Source organism: Thalia democratica, chromosome 2, assembly GCF_965202585.1.
Source record: "Thalia democratica chromosome 2, ktThaDemo2.hap1.1, whole genome shotgun sequence".
Lineage (NCBI taxonomy): Eukaryota > Metazoa > Chordata > Thaliacea > Salpida > Salpidae > Thalia > Thalia democratica.
The window spans coordinates 50,714,263-50,734,330 of NC_139166.1; the positions used below are offsets into that span (position 1 = coordinate 50,714,263).

Consider the following 20,068-nt stretch of genomic DNA (forward strand, 5'->3'; position numbering starts at 1 on the left):
TAGAGCACAATTGTTGTTTTTAAATTTTTATTCAATGAGTACTTAACTTTTGCAGTTCAGCTTAGTTCAGCTTTGAAAATATCTCTGACCGTAATGTTTAATTTAAATTGCGTTAAATTATGTCATATCAACAAAATGTTTAAATAATAATTTTTATTTCCAGAAGTGAAAAAAGTCCGACAGGGAACGACAAAAGACCACCAGAAAGATCTGACAGTTTGCCTCCTAGTATTGCAAAACTTACTCAACGCAGGTGTATGAAAATATCAAATTATTTTAAACATATTTACATCTGTTTTGAAGAAGTTTATAATAACATCTCTGGCATTAATACTTCTAATCAAAGACAAGTTTCAAAATGGAAATCATCTATCAGAATTAGCTTGTCGAAGCCGCTTATTAGCTTGTTGGAAATGATGACATAACAACAATCTCTCACAATAAAGACCATTACTGTGACGAGATAAAGATCATTAGTGATTTTACAACGGAATTGTCCACGAGCTGTCTTTCTAGGTTTATTTCAGGGGAGGATTCATTTGAATTCTTAGGACAAGAACCACAGGTTTAAAGGTCTCAAATGTCTCATTGCCTCGACGGTTTAGCCTCAATTTTTCAGTACCTTGCTGAAGTTTTTGATGCCTTTGGTAAGGGACCCTTAAGTAGATTTGAAGATTATGAGACTGTGAAGATTGAACTACTTCGTTAATTTTGTGTTTTTTATTTTAAGATAGTTTACTTCGACATATTACATATTAATTTTATTGCATTATTTTAACTACGTTTTCTTGTGAAACTGGTATTCGTTGGATATAAATAAACTAAACAAAAATTTAGCAGCTTTAGTTTTTCTGTTTACTTTTATGATATATTATATGTAATTCTAGTATATTAGTAGTTGTATCGACAGCGTCTAGTTTTTATTTGGTGTAAATATGTTTTATAAATAAAAAAAATTGTCGGATTAAACAAACGTTATTTATTACCCGGCCATATGCTCTTTTACTCCATTAATATCACACTTAATCATATTAGTAAGTTGATAACCATATAATTGCAATAAATAAAATATACCGTTTGAGCTCAGTATTAAATATATATTTAACGGAGTTAAACCGAGAATTCATAAATTTGTATTTAAATAGAAAGTATTTATTTTAATTATATTATAAATATGTATTTATTAACATAGCAGTTTTAAATTTTCTAAAAATTGAGCTTTAATTCAGTTTATATGTTATATTTGTTGAATATTCTTCAACATAAAATAATTATGGTTGTTTATTAAGTTAGCTCTACACTGATATTAGGTTAAAAAGTTGTTGGTAAACTTTGCAGCTTTTTAAAACTAGTAACTGGAAACCACCAGCATATAAGATGGTGGAGTTGGGATCTCAGGGAATACAAGTTTTTGTCAGACTTAAACTAAAAACAAAAGGATCTCAAACTAAGGGTGCCACAAGGGCTACGAGTTATGCTACAATCATCGTTTTTATATGAGAAGTTGGCTATGTAGAAATAGTTTTACTAAAAATAGGCGATATCAACCGTTTTTAAAAACCCTGCTGTAAACGAATATAAATAATTGTTTTGGAAACTTCGGAATAAATACTCTAATTGTAGATCATTATGTAAAAGTTCATGTTTAGTTGTAACATGTTAAAGGATATTAAAAGTAAAACCCAATTTTGTATTTAACTTAGGTTAATAGTACTCATAAAGTAAAGGTGACATTGAAAGTAAACTAAAACTTAGAATAAACTATTAAAGTTAAATCAAACGGCCTTATTCAAAGAATATTTTTAAACAAAAACAACGTACCTTACTAATAATAAAACACATATTATAAAACTAAGTTTGTTAGTTAATACTTTTAAATTTATGCATTATAAAGAAAGTGGATATATTGTAGTGTCTATAACAGTTAAAATTTAAAAGAGTATTCAATTCATAACCAGATACTTAAAAGCTTTTTTTTTTTTGGTAGTTGTGTAGACTGTAGACTCTCAGATTTAGAAAACTGAAATTTTAATACGAACAATAGAAAATTTATCTGATAAATACCGCAAGGTAGAAGTTTAAATGATTTGCTAAACTTAAAAAAGGAATAATTAAGAGGCGTATTTATACTGGTTTACTGGAGCCTTTGCGACCCCTAAAAAAATTTAAATGCTCAACAAAAATGTTGCTAATTTATTTATTTTTACTTAATTTAGCATATTCGCTTGTGATTTCTTTTAAAGTTTGAAAATTAAAAAAAAAAATATATTTTAAAAATCAAATACCATAAACAACATTTCATCTAAACGCAAAGTAGTTTTTTTTTGCTGAGCACTGCTTAGATCAGCTGATACTCGTTTTAAATTCTTTATTATATCATAATAAGCTTGTAACTTTTGAGAATTTGTTTTCAAACGGAAACTTTAAACCATTTTATTTCAGTATACTTCTAACTACATAGTTTTAGTACATTATGTTTTTATTTGTAGAAAATTATTTTATCTGAATCTTTTTTATATTTATTAAATTGATTTCCGTCAATCTATAAGCATAATACTTTTTTTTGGTTTTTTAAATAGATTTTCAGGTTTTGACTTTTTGTTTTTATAGTTTTCATAAACTTACCATGCCATTTCAACAGCTTGACCACGACGTCAATATAGCGACATTTTCTTTAAATTGACACTTAACTTTTCGTGTTATTTTATCATTTAAAGATAATTTGTTAATATTAACACTAAAACCACTGAGTTTTTCACAGTGGCATTCAATATTTTATTAGCAAATTAAATTTCTAAAGAATAAATAACCTTGTTTTAATCTTATTATATGTTTTGTCTTATATTAAAGATTTAGCCAATATTCGAAAAATACTAAAACAATTTATAAACTATAAGAATTATAACTATTTGTTTTAATATTTATTCAATAATATTGGTAAATATCTGAAGATAACAATATTGGGTGAAACGTCGTTGTTTTTTGTAAATAAAATTAGTAATAATGATCTTATTATGTGAGACACTATTTATGAAACGGTTTAAAAAAGATAATTGACTAAAAAATATTATCAACAGTTTAATATTAATTTACAACATGACAAATAATTGCTTAATCATTTTAGTAGATACTTACATCATTTAAAAACTTTTTTATCAATAGGCTTTTTGTTTTAAACTGTTTTGTTTTTTAGCAAAAAAAATCTGCTACTCCATTTTAAAAAGCCTAGACTCCGGATTAATTGACAACTAAATTTCTAACTAGTTCTGTTTGCTTTAGGCTAGTGATAACAAGATAGAGGAGTCTTAAAAGTGCTAAATAAGTTTCAAAAATAGTTTTTATACCAAGTATAAAGGAAAAATTATACTTAAAAAAACGGCATATGCAACAAAATTAACCTTTAATATAATCTTGCATTTACATTTTTCATTTAATTTAATGCTTTTTTTGTTACAAAAATAATAAGTAGTTGTTGGTAGGTATTAAGAATAAGCAATTGTTAGATTAGTTCTTAAAACTGCTTTGAATAAAAAAAGCTTATTACGGATTCTAAACTTCTATATGTGATATTATTCTCAAAATACATAATAGTTAATTAAATCGGCTGCTGACGTTTCATGAAAATAGTTTACTTTAACTTACAGAACGTGAATAAAACACTAGTAGTCAGTATTCTTTGTACATAATAAAAGATACTTTTAAGTGTAAAATGTTTGAAGAAAATTGTTAGGACAGTTATTTAAAAGATATAAGATAGTTTGGATTTTTTTTTAGAAAAATAAATGTTTTTTTCAAATATAAACCATCAGAACATTTTAAAACGTCTAAAATTAGCTTTAACTTTGAAAAGTAAAATGAAAAACAATGTGCAATAAAATAATTTAATCCTGTAACAAATCGAAACACAGAGAAAGTTTACTTGAAGCTAAAAATTAAACTAAATGGCGGATATTTTCGGAGGAGAACGTATAAAATAAGAAGAACCCACATTTCAGCCAACCCCAAACCCCCTTCGAAATTTGTTTGCATCAAAAGTTATAAATAGAATCGAAAGAAAAAAACATATAAATTAAAATTAGTTAAAATTCATTAAAATGCACCCTCCTGTGTGACGTCACATCTGCTGCCACAGTATCTGTATCCACTGCCGGTGCTGGTCGCCGTCCCTCACTATGACGTCATCAACCTCGTGGTTGAGCCACAGCAGGTTGAGCTCGGCCAGCCGGCCCTCGTCCAAGTACAGCGGGTTTCCGCGCCTGTGAACAATTTTCAGTGTGAAATATCTCGTTCACTATTGGCCGTATAATATTTTTTATTTGTTTATTTATATTCAATATCTTAGCTGATTCAAAAATATACAAATACTTTTTTTTTTTGTTCTAAAAAAGTTGATCAGCTAGCTATTCTTACCAGACTAACTTCCTACGTTGATTTTATTGCAATTTTCAAAGAAAAACTTGGCAAATATAAAAAGTTAACTGACTTGAGTCCGACATCGGTTTCTCCGTGCTTATCAACATAAGGAGCTGGTCTGAAGCATCCACGTTTCCCGTTCAGCAACAAAACTCTGCTCTGCCGTATTCTGCACATATTTGTTTTAAAATATTATTCAAAAACCTGTTTGGTTTGTAAGTTTTATTTATTTCTAAATGAATCAAACAGAAGGGTAAATTTATTAATAAATATAAGTGAACTAATACTTGTTTTGTACAGTCGTTAATAAAAGGTTTTAGTATCAGTAAAAGCATTCGGGTAGTTTTGAAAATTTGTAAGAAAAATATGTCTTCATTCTTAATTTTAAAAACTTTACTAACAAACAAAGTAATATTGGAGTATTTAAAAAAAGTCTTTTTTTAAAGTTAATTATTAGTAAATTGGTTTAAAGTAAATATTGGATACCAATCTTTAGTAAAAAAATATTCTCAACCAAGTTTTATGCTAAGTTTAAAAGAGTTAGGAAAAATAACAAAATAAATATTTTAAAATTGTATATACATTTGCTTATGCTACCTAGAAAAATACTGTGCAACCTTAATTAGTTATATTCAAAAAATATACATATAAATACTATTTGTAACTATTATGACAAACTAAATTAACCCCCAACAATACATTTATTAAGGCAATTAAAGAAGTTAAGCTAAAAATAAACAACTTGAATTTAATTGGTTTATTCAGATGTGTTGTTATTGAGTAAATTCAATTTCTTTAAAATAAAGAGTTAATACAAAAACTACCAAGCAAACAAAACTTTGCAGCATATGCAAAAATTTATCTGGCTTATTTAGTATTGTTTTCAATTAAACTAAACCTTATTTGAACTAAAAAAGTGTGAAAGGGTTGTATAAAAAATTAAAACCACAAAAAAACTTGCAGTGCCAAACAACCATCATAAAGAATACAAGATTAAAGCACTCAAACGAAACCTGAGAAAAAAGTTTACCATACAGTGAAGTTCAAAAAACCTGAGAAACACTCCATGGGAGTAGCAGCACTTGTTGGAGTGGTGCGCGCACGGTCCCAGCTGGTTGCCCTGCTTGTCCTCCTGCCCGCAGCAGTACGACTGGCTGCACATGAGCAACCCGCACACCAAGCACAGCGTGGGGTGGGCGGAAGGCTCGTCGGAGGGAAAGCGCGGGCATTTGTAATCCACCGCCTTCGCCATCGTCTCACTGCAGGTAGGTTACTCGTTAAACTTAAGTTATTTATTTGTAGGTTTGTATGAAGGCGTCGCTGTAAATGTATGATACTTTTTTTTAAATTAATTCAAAAAAATTGCTTCACTGCAAATGTGTAAGTAGTAGGTTGAAGAATGAAATGTTTGTTGGATTTTTTATGGATATAATTATAAAATTGTTTTTAATCTCATATATTACTACAGGGTTGCCACTCGTTTTTTCAAAATTTTTTCCAGGTTTTCCAAATTTATTCCAGGTTTTTAAAAGTAAAAATTTTTGGGTCTATTTTTAATTTTAAGTTAATTTCTATAAAAGAAACGGTGTTAAATAGTACAAAAACATTTAAAAGATGCTATAAAGTTACTTTAAATTTGTTTTTTTAATAAAAATTTTTTTGATGATTACAAAAAAATCTTATTTATATGATAGATATTTTGTGTCAAATTATAATTTTAATACTGAAAATGATAAAATTATTAAAAATTCCAGGTCTTACCAGGTGTTTTGAACAATATTCAAAGTTTTTCCAGGTTTTTTTTCAAAATTTCTCAAATTCCAGGTTTTTCCAGGTTATTTTTGCCTAAATTGTCGAGTTCTAGGTTTTTCAAGGTTTTTCCAGGTAAAGTGGCAACCCTGTTATTAATATTAGGATATTTAAAATCGTTCGACATAGTTTAACTGCAGTAAGTTGTTTTGTGTGAACAATTATACTTTTGTTTATTCAGCTTGTGTATATAAATTTATATATATTGTTAAATTCATTAAAGCTTACTGCTTATACATAAATGAATTTACATGAAAAACTTTCAATTTAATAGATAATAATTAAATCGCGAAACCAAAAAAAAAAAGATTTAATATTATAATTTAATGACGTTATTTTTTACTAAACGTTTTTAGATAAATAATTGCTTCAAATAATATTTTAAATTTAAATCATAACGGTTAATGATCAAATTTTAAACTATTATATGTAAGTACAATACACTAACTAATCAAATTTGATATACTTCTTAACATTCTTTAAACATTTTTGTGTTAAAATTAACAAGGTTTTCTTTATCAAAAGTTAAAAACATATTGAATGTAAGGTAAAAACAAAAGCTAATTTAATTAAGTTTTGTTTTCATGTTTTACACAAATCCAGTAATTATATTACTAGAGCATGTCGCTAGACAGTTAACTAAAATTGATAGAATGCTTATGCACATTTACTACTTACTAAAACATATGATCTGAAATTGTTGAATACTTTCTCAATACTTCGTAACAGCTTTACATCAATTTGTATTTGAAAAAGATAAGCTAAAAATTTAAAAGCAGCTCAATGCTAAACGTTACTTTTAAACTATTTCGAGTCTGCAACTGTAAATATTGAAACATGTAAAAAAAAAAGTTAAAACATTATTTTGTAATTAATAGTAACAGCAAATTGTTGATGTAATACATGTCTAAAGTCAGATTTTACATCGAAAAATTTGAACAATATTTAATTTACACTGAAGTATAAAAACCAGAGTTTTAAAATCATTCGAATATGTAAACAAAAACTATATAAAACAAACTCTGTGAAAAACATATTTATATATAAAAAAACAACATCCAGTTCAGAGAAATTTTAGTTATTAAGTTTATGTGGGAGCAAACTAGAAATCTATGAAAGTATTTTTAGCACATTATTTTGATTCATGAGGAAACTTTAAAAGCAGCATTGGACTAACAAAACAGCCTAATCGAAGCAAGTTTATTTAAATGAAAAACCAACGTGTAATCATGATCTAATGTGACAAGTCTGCACTGTTCAGCGAGTTGAGGATAGAGCAAATTGTGATTTGTTTTCGAAGCATCTAGTAGAAGGCTCACGTATGGAGCCTTGCACCACCTGAAAAATAATTGTTTAACCTAACCACTAATTAGGCACTAGTTCGAGTTTTTAAAGTTTGCTTTAAATACTTTTGTTTTGTTATTAGTTTTGCTGTTGTAGAAATATTCAACTTTGATATGTATACAAACTTTTATTAAATTAATAACTTACTATAGCGTACAAATGTTAGCTCCTATTTTTTTTTATATAACTTATTAATACTCTCAAGTATAATTAGTCAAGCTTTTTCTCATCCGAAAAAAGCAGCAAAACAAATCACATTTGTTTATAAATCAAAATGAGTACGACTTTTTTAAGAAAAACATTGAAGTTGTTGCATATCTTAATACAAGCATTTTTCTTTATAAACTAAGGAACTGGTCTGACATATGATTATCAGTTTAAAATATCTTACCAAAAACTGAACTTTGCAAACAATATTATAAAGGCAAAGATAATGATGGCCTAATATCTTATGAATTTAATTTATTAATTTTGTTTTATTTAAAAGGTGTGTTAAAAAATATGTGTAAAAGCATTTATTGTAAAACAAAACGTTATCCACAATTGATTAATCTCAAAAATTTATTAGTGAAAAAACTACACTAACTCGCTTATTTTAGGATGGAGTTGTTGATTGTTCGTAGGCGAAGTCATGACGTCTAACAGATTAGTGGGCATGTCGAGATATTGAAGCATTGCTATCAGATCGTCGTCTTTTTCCAGTTGTTCACAAACAGGCACGTTTGTGACGTAATACATCAGCATCACTGTGCACCTAGAAAAATATATATAATAGGTCTGTACTTCAACAAAAAAAAATATATAAAATAAATTAAATAATTTTTAAATTTTGGAATTGAACTAGTATAAATTGTTCAGTGTGAGTGTATTTTTTCAAGTGTCATAAAAAATTTAAGGCTTAATAAAGAATGATTAAAAAATATATATTTATTTTTAAAAAGCATTTTGATATTTATAAATAATAAACTAACGAGTAAACTTTTCTTAATCGAGAAAAGTATCTATTGTGAAAATATGAAATTACTTAATCCATTTTGCTTAGCTTACTTACATAAAACAAATTTACAAAAAGTTTGAAAGTATGATTATTTTCAATAAAAAGAAAACTAATAGTATATTAATTTAAAAAGAAGTCTTTAAAATATACTGTAATGCAAGTTATAACTTTAAAATCTTAGTTACTTAAAAATCAAAATTAAAATTCCTAATACCACAGCATTGTGCCAGTTGTGTTGTATAATCGAATTATGACACCGCATAAAGAGTTTTGTAATAGAAAAGAAAATTACGCAATTTTACAAAATAATTTAGTCTTTAGATCAGGGTTTCCCAAAGTGGGCGATATCGCCCCCCTGGGGGCGATTTTAGTATTTCGGGGGGCGATAATTAGTAAGGGGGCGAAAGGGTGGGCGATAACTATTAAGGGGGCGAAAAGGGGGCGATTTTAAAATTTTGGGTTGTCATAAAATTTTTACTTTTTATTTTGCTATTTTACTAATTTTAGCTTGCTTTTAAATATTTGACCCTGTGGTAAAACTTAAACAAAAAAGTTAATTGTGTTTATGTAAAATATAGAGAAAAAATCAAGTACTTATGACTCCTACTTTTAAGTTAATTACATATTTTCAATTATATATTTTATTATTTATCACTTACATAGATCATAGACGATCGGAATTGTTTTTACTATTTTTTAACCTTACATATATGTTATTTAGGATCATAAATGGTTTGTAAAAATCTATGTTTTCTATATTAACTATCACCTCATGACATTTCCAATTGTTATTTGAAAAGTCATTAAGTTAAATTAAGAAATAAAACTATACAGGGTTGTCTTTTACCCAGAAAAACCTGGAACTTGACAATTTAGGCAATTTTTTTTTTAATCTGGAATTTTTAACAATTTCAAGATATTAAGTAGTAAAATTTCGATTTGACACAAAAAAGCTATCATATAGATAAAAATATGGATCCCTTCGTGGCAGATCTTTTTGAAGTAAACGACACACAGGAAACCTTCTCCGACTTACAAACTGACCTTGAACTTAAAGTAATTTTTTCCAAAGAACGAAATGAAAGCTTTTGAACTCAACAAAAACTAAGTCAAAAGTATCCAATCATTCGAGAGGAATTTAGATTGTTGTATATAGTTTTTTCTTCTAGCTATGTTGTTGAGAAAGCTTTAAGTTTAGTTATCAACATCTTGAGCAAAATATCTAATCTAGATATTTGTAAAGGAGGTGACTTGAAGCTTTATTTGACTGATTTAGAATCAGATTAGAAAAACTTGCAAGAATTCATGAACCTCATCCTTCGCATATATTATGTTTGAATTCAGTAGCAGACATTATTTTATGAAAGTTTTTTATTAATTTGATCTTTTAAAATACTTCTTGTTTAACCTGGTTTGTATTGTATTTAAGTAGTCTTTTTACATTAAAAATTCTTATAAGTTATTTATTCTATAACAGGTTTGCATAATGCCTAATAAATATTAATTTCGGTAGACCTCCTCTTGAGTTCGCACTTTTTACCCAAAAAAAGTGCAAACTTATACTTTTTTAAATTTAACTTAAATAAAGTCTATTACTAACTAAGTATTAATAAAACATAAAATACACAATATTTAATAGCTTATATAGATCTTTTTTTATGAATGTTTGTTTTATGTTTTAGTTGATTTCATGTTTATTCATAACGTTATTGCATATAACATATTTAAATTTATCATTTTATAAAAAAAAAATGGTAATAATTTTTGAGTTTAAACTTTTTTATTTTGTTCAAAGTGCGAATTGAAGAGGAAGTCTACTGTACATGGTTGCCACTCATCAAGCTAAGAAAATTTTCCTGACTTTTCCTGACTTTTTACCAAAATTTTCCTGACTTTTCTAAATCAAGCTCTTAAATTAAACTTTTTCTAAAATACATAATCTAACACTTTAAACTATATAAAGCTTCCAATCTAACTTTAATACAGGTTATAAACAATAGTTTTTTGCTGAATTCTATCATCAAACTTCCAGTACATCACTTCAACCATCTGTGTATGATTGATGTTTGTAATAAACAGCCCTATCAGCAAAATACTTGTATTATTACCTTATAAACACAGCTTGTCTGAAAAAAGAAACATTTTTTTAGCAAATCCTAGCATAAATGTATCTAGATAAACAAACGACATATAAGGAACATTTTGCAGTTTATTAAAGGATATTTTACTAATTTATACCAGCTGAGAGCATTGGAAATAAAATTAAATATTTTTGTAAATTTCTAGGATAATTTTGGAATTTTTTTCTGACTTTAAAGGACTTTCAATTAACTTTTACCACTTTAAGGCTTTGGATAACAAGGAATTTTGTAAATTTAAACTGACAAAATCTGACTTTTTTTTTTATCAAATTTCCTGACTTTTCCTGACTTTTTTTCAAAACCCCCCATTTTTTCCTGACTTTTCCTGACTTTTGTAATTTTTTCAAATTTTTCCTGACTTTTCCTGATTTCCTGACTTTTCCTGACCGAGTGGCAACCCTGACTGTATTTATAAAGTGTTTATGTTTTAAATATGTTAATAGCTTTGTTTTGACCTGGTTAATTTTGTAGTTTATATTTGTCGATTTACATTACACTAAAAGTTTTTATAGCATAGTGGTAAAAGTATTTGTTTGAAAGAAATTTATTTGACATATTTTTGTTATTACTTGTTTAATCTGTATAAATAAAAAAACCTTGATAACCATTAAAGTTTTTATTTCAAAACTTATTTTTGGTTTTAAAAGAGTATAGATTTGATGTCTCTATTTGAAATGCTTCAACTTTTTCATTTGAAAGATTATTAAACTCAAACTTATTTTCTAACTTGATTTATTACTGTTAGAAAATCTATATATTAAATAATTTTAAACTATTAATACAACTGTTTTTTGTTTTATCTTATTTTTTAATATATTAGCAATTAGAATGTGTTGTTTATTTTAATAGTTCAACACTAGCTTTTAGTTTTTCACTATTTTTTCTAGTAATTATTATAGACTAATAACTAGAGAAAAAATAAAATTAAACAGTATTAAATAAGCAATCAAAAAGACTGCTACAGCTACAAAAGAAAGTTTTAACACAATTAAAAGAATTTTTTAATTGATTACTTTCTGTTCACAGAATTAACTGTAAAACATTTGATTTTTTTTGAATTTAAACGAAGAAAATAAATGTTAAAATTAAGGTTTAGTTTCCTGAAAGTTATTTTAAGTCAAATACTATTTAATGGTATTCTACTACAAAACATATAGTTTAAAAAATTTAGAATTAAATTTTTAATTTCACAACAAACTTGCTTATAATATATAGTAGCATTGAAATTAATAATTTTACTGCATTAACAGAAGGTATTGATAAACCCACTTTTCATGTGAGATAATCAACCAGTCGGTCAAACTTCCTAAAACTGGATCAGCAATAATGTTTTAATATCTATCTCATTATGTTTAAAAAAATGTGTTCATTCTTTTATAGTTTTTTAATCTCTGGTATTTAATTTCAGGATATGCCTATTTATATAATAAATTAAGTATTTTGTGCGGCTTAAATAAGTTACTTAGCATTCAATCTATATGTCCGAAATTCGTTAAATGAGAGATAGTTATAATGTCAGTTTCAGTTAAGATTTCATATGGGTAACTTACGGTCCAGATCCAATCAAATTTCCACCCGCCAAGTAACTTGAAACTACTTGTGCAAAATAAACCAAATTTAGTTTTTTGATGTTTATGATTTTGAAATACACTTTCAATTTGGTTTTCAGTTACTTTAGTATTTCCTAGATCACAATAATAGTAAATCATTTTATTACAATTATGCTCGAGTTTTTTAGTTTTCTATGTTTAATTTTTTTAAATTATGCAGCCCGTAATTACATTTTTTAAACGAGTTGAAACAAGAAATGATTTTTTAGTAAATATGAATTGCTGACTACAAAAGTTGTCCACCACTACCCTAAAAGTTTCATTAGTTTCAAAACAATTCATATTTAAACATGATTGATTACTGATTACACAAGGCTTTTTAATATTTAAGTATTTTTATACCTTTTACTGGGTTTATAAGAAAACAGCAGTAACTTATTTTCTCAAGCCCTGTAAACTATGTTGAACACAGCCGAAAAGTGCGTGTATAAGAAATACCAGACTAAATTACATTTCGAACACAATTTTTTGGCTCAAAAGTTTGTACTCAAGAGAAAAACTACTTTTTAAAATCGTGGGGGGCGATTATTTTTCAAATTTCTGAAAAGGGGGCGATTTAGTAAATGAGTTTGGGAAACCCTGCTTTAGATTATATACAATGTATATTTTTTAATTACACATAACTTAAAAAAGTTCATTTATCAAAACTTTATTGTATTAAAGTTATAAACTAAAGGCTATTTAAAAACTTCCATTCGAAAAAAAAATTACTACAAATTTTTACTACAAGTTAATATAAGATTTAAATTTTAAAATATATAATTCTAATATGAAAACGTAAAATAATTGAGGAACTTATCAAAGCGAAATTATTCTAAATCCAACTTTTTCTTATTTGTGAAAATATTCGGAACTAACTGACAATAAATAGAGTTGCCATTTTTATGCGAAAACATTTTTAGCTAATAGTATTAATATATTCATATAATTTTAAATCTTATCCCGTTAAATGATATTTATTTTTCCAAATCATTTATACAGTTTTAATATATTGCTACAAAAAGTTTTTGAATTTTATTACAAAAACGTAGTATACATAAAAAGAAGTGAAAATAGTAGACAGATAAAGCCTTCCCTTAAATTATTTATCGAAAAGCAAGCTGCTAGAGTTTATGCTAGACCTACATAAATCTGCTTTCGAGTTTGCTAATTGCATTAAAATAACAAACGTAATGCGCAATAAACCTAAAACTTAATTATTAAATGCTGAAATAAGTATACTGTAATTTAAGCTTTTCATTTCATAAAATTATTAAGTTTAAACTTTAGTAAACTAAAGTAAAGCTTTGGTGAAACATTTTATTTTCGTAAATCATTAAGTTTTTTTTTTAATCAAGTGCTTATAAAAACTTGATACAATTTTTTGAAAACTATATTTGTATCATTTTCGTTATGTGTGCATATTGATCTGTAAAGCTGACCACTGGTAATTACAATGTGCTTTGTTAAAGGTTGAAGAAAGCAGACTTTAATTAGAAATCAAAACAACTTTCAAAAAACAAAAAATTGTCTAGATATTTTTTTTTCATAATATTTAAAACAACTGAAGCAACATGTATACTAAGCATGAGATTGATAATTGTCAAAGTTTTAAACCAGTCTAAGTGAGGTTGGTGGATGATGAGAATGTTTATTCTGTATTGAGAAACAGTAAGAAATATTACAAATACTTTAAGTTAGGAAAAATAGTTAACAAACACAATAAAATAAATTTAAGTCTTTAAATAGAATTATTAATTTGAATTGCAATTATATGACACAATTAGCAACTTTTTTCAAAGTAATATCTAAGTTACAAACCTAATAAAAGGCATAAGGGAGGGAAGCAAAACCTTTTCCAGCTTTTTACTGTCGACGTTTTGTAAGTGTTCCAAACCTGCATATGACCGAATCTGCAAGGAAATTTTTAATAGTAATTAGTAACTAAAAGTATTTCAACGAAAAAATGTTTTAAGTTATAACTACATATCGAGACTTTAAAAATTACTAGTTTTTAAGGATTTTTTTTTGTACGTTTGCTTCTTAAACTAAAATTATTACAAAAATAATTTGAATTAAATCTCTTTGTAACCAAGCATTATGAGCTTGAATAGATGCAATATGTTTACTAACCACATTAAAGGTGTCAGTGAATGGAGTGCTTGATATGACGACATCACTTGTTATTTTTGATGGGTCAGTTAGCAAGAAAATTTGTGTCATCTAAAAAATATATTTATAACTTTTTTTGCAAAAAATAGTTAGTTTAAACCTAGTTCAGGTAATATACGAAAATTATTATTCGTATTTCACTATTATCGTTATTTACAAAAATTTTAACAACATAGTTATGCTATTAAGTATATTTTATTTATAAATTCAAGCATATTTTTTAGTCAATAACAAATTACAAAACTCTTAAGCTAAATTTTAAGTTCAAAGACTTATTTAACTTTATGGAAAATTAAAAAAATAAATTGCTTTCTACAAACTCACATAAGCAATCGTGCATAGCCGAACGGTGAACTTGTCGTTCAACAAACTCTGTGTGACGTCACAATCGTCGGCTGAGGCGAGCAGGGAGTCCTTGCAGAAGAGGAGCATGACCATGGTAGTGAAAATGTCCGAGGTGAGCAAGGCGATTGGCTCGCTCTTCGCCGAGCTGTCCTGTGATTGGTTCTCCACGATTTCTCCCATCAGCAGTCGCAGCAAGCGGTGGGCCACCTGCTCGTTTGCCTGGAACAAACAAAAAACTTTATGTTGTATTTAACATTACTGTTGCATGTATAACCTAAAAAGTATACACTTATTCAGTTTGGATTGACAAAGAAGTTATGCTTTACTATTCAGTACTAAACTAAGTTTTATATTTTGATGTCTTTCTTTAGTAATCATTAAAAATTTAACATTTTTCTTAATTCATAACTTTAAAGTAAAACTCTTTTTTTTAGATTGTTTTACCTACACGTCAGTTCGGCTAAACAGTTCAAATATTTTCTTAAAAACACGAACAAAAAATCATAATAATCACCAACCTCGTGCTTCCTTCCCAGGTAGAACGCGCTTCTGATCAAGCCCTGCAACGTCTTCCTGTTCCTCACCGGCGCCTCGCACATCATGGGTTTTCCCCTGAACCGCGACGCCATCTCCAGCGACTGGATCGAGTAGGCGATGGACCGCCAGATCATCTGGCGCGGCTTCATCGAGAGCTTGGGCAGCGACTTGCGGTTGTAGCAGGTGCGGAAGTAAGCCTGTATTAAAAATATCTCGTCATAATTGTTTTTAGGGTGAATTTTTTCATGAGGAAACTGACTTAACTTATACGTCATACTTAACAAATGATCAATTAGAGTAGGGGTGGGCAACGTCTTTTAATCAAGGGCTGGGTCCGAAAAAATTAAGTCTTTTGCAGGCCGGAGCATTTCAAATTAGTGATTTACCGGATCCAGTATCTGTATCCAGCCGAAATATGACTATTTAGATCCGAATCCGACTGGATACTAATTTTAAGTCGAGATCTAGATCCGGTCGGATTTTAAGGCCATAGGGGGGGGGGGTAAAAGCCATTTTTTGACCAAAAATAACATATAGACTTATATTATAGTAAATTTCATAATCTTTCAGATGCTTTTTTTAGATTTTAAAAATATTAAGTAACTTTTTTTTTATGACCGGTTATATAAAGGGTTGTCTTTATAAAGGGTATATAAAGGGTAACTTTAAAGCCGTTTTTCTCGAGTTCTTAAAAACGGGCTTTAAAATCTATCTTCTCCTTCATTTTTCAAGCAATCTTCTTCAAATTTCCAGGAAATGTTCCTTACATTATGAGAAAAAAACGTTATTTGTGAATTTTAATAATTTCAAAAAACAAAAATTTTATGACAAAAATAAAATAAAAAAAGTGATTTTTTATCAAAAAAAAATTTTTTTTTTCAAAAAAAAGGTATTTTTACTTGAAATTTTTTAAAGTCACAAATAACGTTTTTTTGTTATTGTATAAAGAATAGACTGTGAAAGTTTGAAGAAGATTGCTCAAAAAATGAAGGAGGAGATAGATTTTGAATGCATTAGTCTTTTTTCGCCGTTTTAGTTTTTCCTTCCCCATAAGGAACCTGTTATGCGGCCCGACTTTGGCCGGTCATATCTCAAAAACTAATTTGAATTTTTAAAAACGGTAAAAAGCAACTTGAAGCTTAGTAAAAACTCTATAAAATAAGATCAACTTGTAAAAAACATGGCCTACCCCCCCCTATGGCTTTAATTAAAAAAAAAAATTTGTATCCGGTCGGATTCTAATTTTATGGATGCAGTTGATCACTTTTTTGAATCCTTCAAATCATCGAACTTTCTTAAGTCTGACAACTTAAGATGTAGATTGAGACGTGTCAGATGTTTAAATAATGTCTATAAATAGAATTGACATTGTAATTGACAAATATCGTACTTAAAGAAACACTTTGCTTGGGGTAGTTTGGCAAAAAGATATTCCAACTAAGTTAGAAAAACACAAAATGTTAGGACAAAATGGTGTATTTAAAAAGTCATTTAATGCGTACTTAAATGGTACGCATTAATTTAAAATGTCATTTTTAGCATGTTCTTAAAGTCAAATTCTTACAGTATTGTTTTATTAAAGTATTATAAAAAATTCTATGAAAAGTTTGTAACATTGACCCTTCGCGGGCCTATCACTTTGCTCGCGGGTCGATCATTTTCATTTGCGGGCCGGATCCCATTAAAGTTTAGAAAACGGTCGGGGGCCGGTCATTTTCACTCTGCGGGCCGGATCCGGCCCGCGGGCCGTACGTTGCCCACCCCTAAATTAATGCTTAACGTTCTTATGTCAAAATAAATTTATTGCAAACAAACAAAGCATATTGAATAAAAAACGCAGTTTTATAATTCGTTCAGAGTGGTGAAACTTAGTAACTGTCTGAATTCATAAGCTTGAGCATAGTTTTTAAGGTGAATACATTTAAAACTAACTTTCTGCCACTCTTCAAACGAGTTTTCTTTCGATTGGCTGAAAGACATCTGATTGGTGGGTTTGTTGAGAAGCGGCGGCCGTCTGTCGGCAGCCAACAAAAACCTGGAAAAATTTCAATTTTCAGTGCATTTTTTACTTAAGTTATTTTATTTTATAACAATTATTTTACAACTTAAACTGTTTGAAGCTAATTTCTTAATTGACTAATAAAAAATCAAAAAGACATCCGAAAGACTGAAAGCAACTTTTTAAGGGCACAGGATGGTAAATCACTTTTTCACAACTTGATTTTATTTGTAGAGTTTTTACTAAGCTACTACAAGTTGCTTTTTACAGATTTTAAATATTCAAAACAATTTTTGATGTATAGCCGTCTAAAGTCGAAGAGTTAAGTAGGTTGTCTTTGGGAGGCGCAAATAAAAAGGCGAAAAAAGACAATTTCACAAAAAATACGTTTCCTCCTACGTTTTTTGAGACATACACCTCAATTTTTTGGAAATTATCCTTGCAATAACTAAAACAGTCGGCAAAAACAAATTTAATTTTTGTAAATATAAACAAAAAAGCAACCTCGTGCCGTCGACGTCTTCTATTTCGATGGGCAGCGGATTCATTTCGTCTGTGACGTCGACCACCAACGCGTCGTCCTGAGAAAATTAATAACAATTAAATTTTATGGCGTATAAAATAGAAATTATAAATTATATAAAATATATTGTAAAAATTACAATTTCTTGCGTCTCGTCTTGTGCGTCGTCTTCCATCAGCATCTCGTCCTGGCTCATCTGGTCGACCACCTTGTCCGATTGTGACGTCATGGTTTCGATGGAAGCGAGAAACTCGATTGAGTTGGACGGCAGCTGCTGGTTGTCGGGGAGTGGGGATTGGGAAGGTTCGTTTTTGGGGATTACCCTTCGAACTTCGGCGATTTCGCGGCGTGAAGAGACTGGAATCACGCAATTTGAAAGTCTCCTGCGTAGTTAATAACAAATTTAAGTATAAATTAATTTTTTATTCAGTAAGAAAAGTAAACTTAATTGTATATTGAATGTAGTTTTTGTTTTAAATAAGCTTATACAGCAAGATGTTAAACATACGCACAATAATCCTTTTAAATAACTTTTAAAAATTGCTGCTCGATATAAATAATATCAAAGCAGACACCAGAGTGAATTACTCTTAATTTTGTGCTTTTTAATTAGACATCAGTACTAACGTTTTTTTTTGTTTGTACATCTTAGTAAAACCAATAATACCTGTATTTTATAGATTAGTTTATAAATAAAACATACTACTTTTTTTTAATTAGTAAATGTAGAAGTGTAAATGTTGTTTAAAACTAAATGCAATATATGCTTTAACAATATTACATTTCAAATACTAAATGTAATATGAAATTTAAGGCTGTACTGTACAATAACAATCTACTTAATAAACACTATTTTAGACTTTATTAAGTTATTACAGAGATAAAAAAAATCTTCACTGGCACACATCAAAACTAATTGACAAGAACCTGCAAAGGGGGCAGTCGAACTCGTTCTTTGTGATGTCACACTTGTTGTGGAGTCTTCTTTGGCTGCGGTAGGTGTTCTGCTTCTTTAAATTCTCGCAATGCTCCAGCCAGCAGGTGTAATGCATTTCGTGGCTGCAAGTTGACACATGCACTCCTACATAATAGTAAAAATGATTAATTAATTTTTAAAAGTAATTTCAATATAACATGCTACTTTGCCGAAATAAAAACTACACCTTTCGCAAAAACTTTGTTTACACATGAATTTGAGCTAAACTAAAATCAAGTAAGTTTGAAAGTATCTAATTAAGAAGCAACAAAGGCCTGCTTTCAAAAAACTGACTGATTTATTTTCAGAACACTAGCTGATTAGCTTTGTGAAAATGTTCAATTAAAATATAGTTTACATTTAAATAAAGCACAAAAATGTTTAAAACTAGTTTTTAACTGTTGTTGCCTGAATTGTAGATGCAAGATACAAAAAAATTGAAGTAACTTTTAATTGTTTCCCCTAACAAAAATTACAATTTCTAGCCTTTTGTTTTTATTATAATTTCAATTAAGCAATTTTCGAACCGTTGTTGTTGGAAATGTAGGCGTAGGGAAGGTAGTCGAACCCGTTACATTCATTGCGGTCCTTGCACAGCACGGAGGACTGCTGCACGTAAGCAACAAGCACCATCTGCACGTCCTTCGATCCGTCCTGGCACAATATGCACACGTCCTTGTCTTCGTGGGTCGCGGAATGCTCCAATTGCAGCTTGCGGTCGAAGCACGTGACACGTCTCAGCGCCGACGATTGGCTGCTGTTTCTGCGATGAACGTTGTAATAATATTTAGAAAAAATAAAAGAAATTTTCAATTAGGTTGAAACGGGGTAAATAGGCCTGCGAGCATGTTTTATAAAAGATATATCCATGAAATATATAAACTGCAGCCCGAAAACATGCAAATTTGGCCTGTGAAAGAAAACTAGAACATATTTACTAGGTATTAAGAGGTTTGAAAATAAAGAGCAAAAAACAACTCGGTCTCAGGTACAATTCAAAATTTATACTAGACATTTCGGGTCTTTTATAAAGAGTGAAAATACAACTACGCCCCGCCAATTCTAAATTTCTAAATTAAGACCGCGACCACCAAATGCTTGCCGACCTCTTGTTTAAAAAACAAACTCAAACAAGTTCGTCATTTTCTGGTACGCTGTAAACGTTTTAAGACATATGAAATATATAAAACTAAAAATTAAAAAACACATTAAATAAAAGTAAT

General features: G+C 28.6%; 1 protein-coding gene across 1 annotated transcript in view; it reads right to left on the reverse strand.

Annotated features, from left to right (window-relative positions):
* Nucleotides 1–3,700: 3,700 nt before the first annotated feature.
* The window catches only part of LOC145829936 (E3 ubiquitin-protein ligase UBR2-like), a 31,314-nt gene continuing 14,946 nt past the window's right edge, over nucleotides 3,701–20,068 (reverse strand). Inside the window, exons 13-26 of the mRNA XM_082937822.1 lie at nucleotides 19,373–19,608; nucleotides 18,797–18,950; nucleotides 18,009–18,252; nucleotides 17,851–17,927; nucleotides 17,280–17,382; nucleotides 15,329–15,544; nucleotides 14,790–15,029; nucleotides 14,427–14,516; nucleotides 14,115–14,206; nucleotides 8,153–8,320; nucleotides 7,444–7,560; nucleotides 5,466–5,672; nucleotides 4,484–4,582; nucleotides 3,701–4,256 (exon numbers count right to left, since the gene is read on the reverse strand). Coding sequence (XP_082793948.1) covers nucleotides 4,115–4,256; nucleotides 4,484–4,582; nucleotides 5,466–5,672; nucleotides 7,444–7,560; nucleotides 8,153–8,320; nucleotides 14,115–14,206; nucleotides 14,427–14,516; nucleotides 14,790–15,029; nucleotides 15,329–15,544; nucleotides 17,280–17,382; nucleotides 17,851–17,927; nucleotides 18,009–18,252; nucleotides 18,797–18,950; nucleotides 19,373–19,608 — 2,185 coding nt within the window. The 3' untranslated portion in view covers nucleotides 3,701–4,114. The remainder of the gene's footprint in view (nucleotides 4,257–4,483; nucleotides 4,583–5,465; nucleotides 5,673–7,443; nucleotides 7,561–8,152; nucleotides 8,321–14,114; nucleotides 14,207–14,426; nucleotides 14,517–14,789; nucleotides 15,030–15,328; nucleotides 15,545–17,279; nucleotides 17,383–17,850; nucleotides 17,928–18,008; nucleotides 18,253–18,796; nucleotides 18,951–19,372; nucleotides 19,609–20,068) is intronic.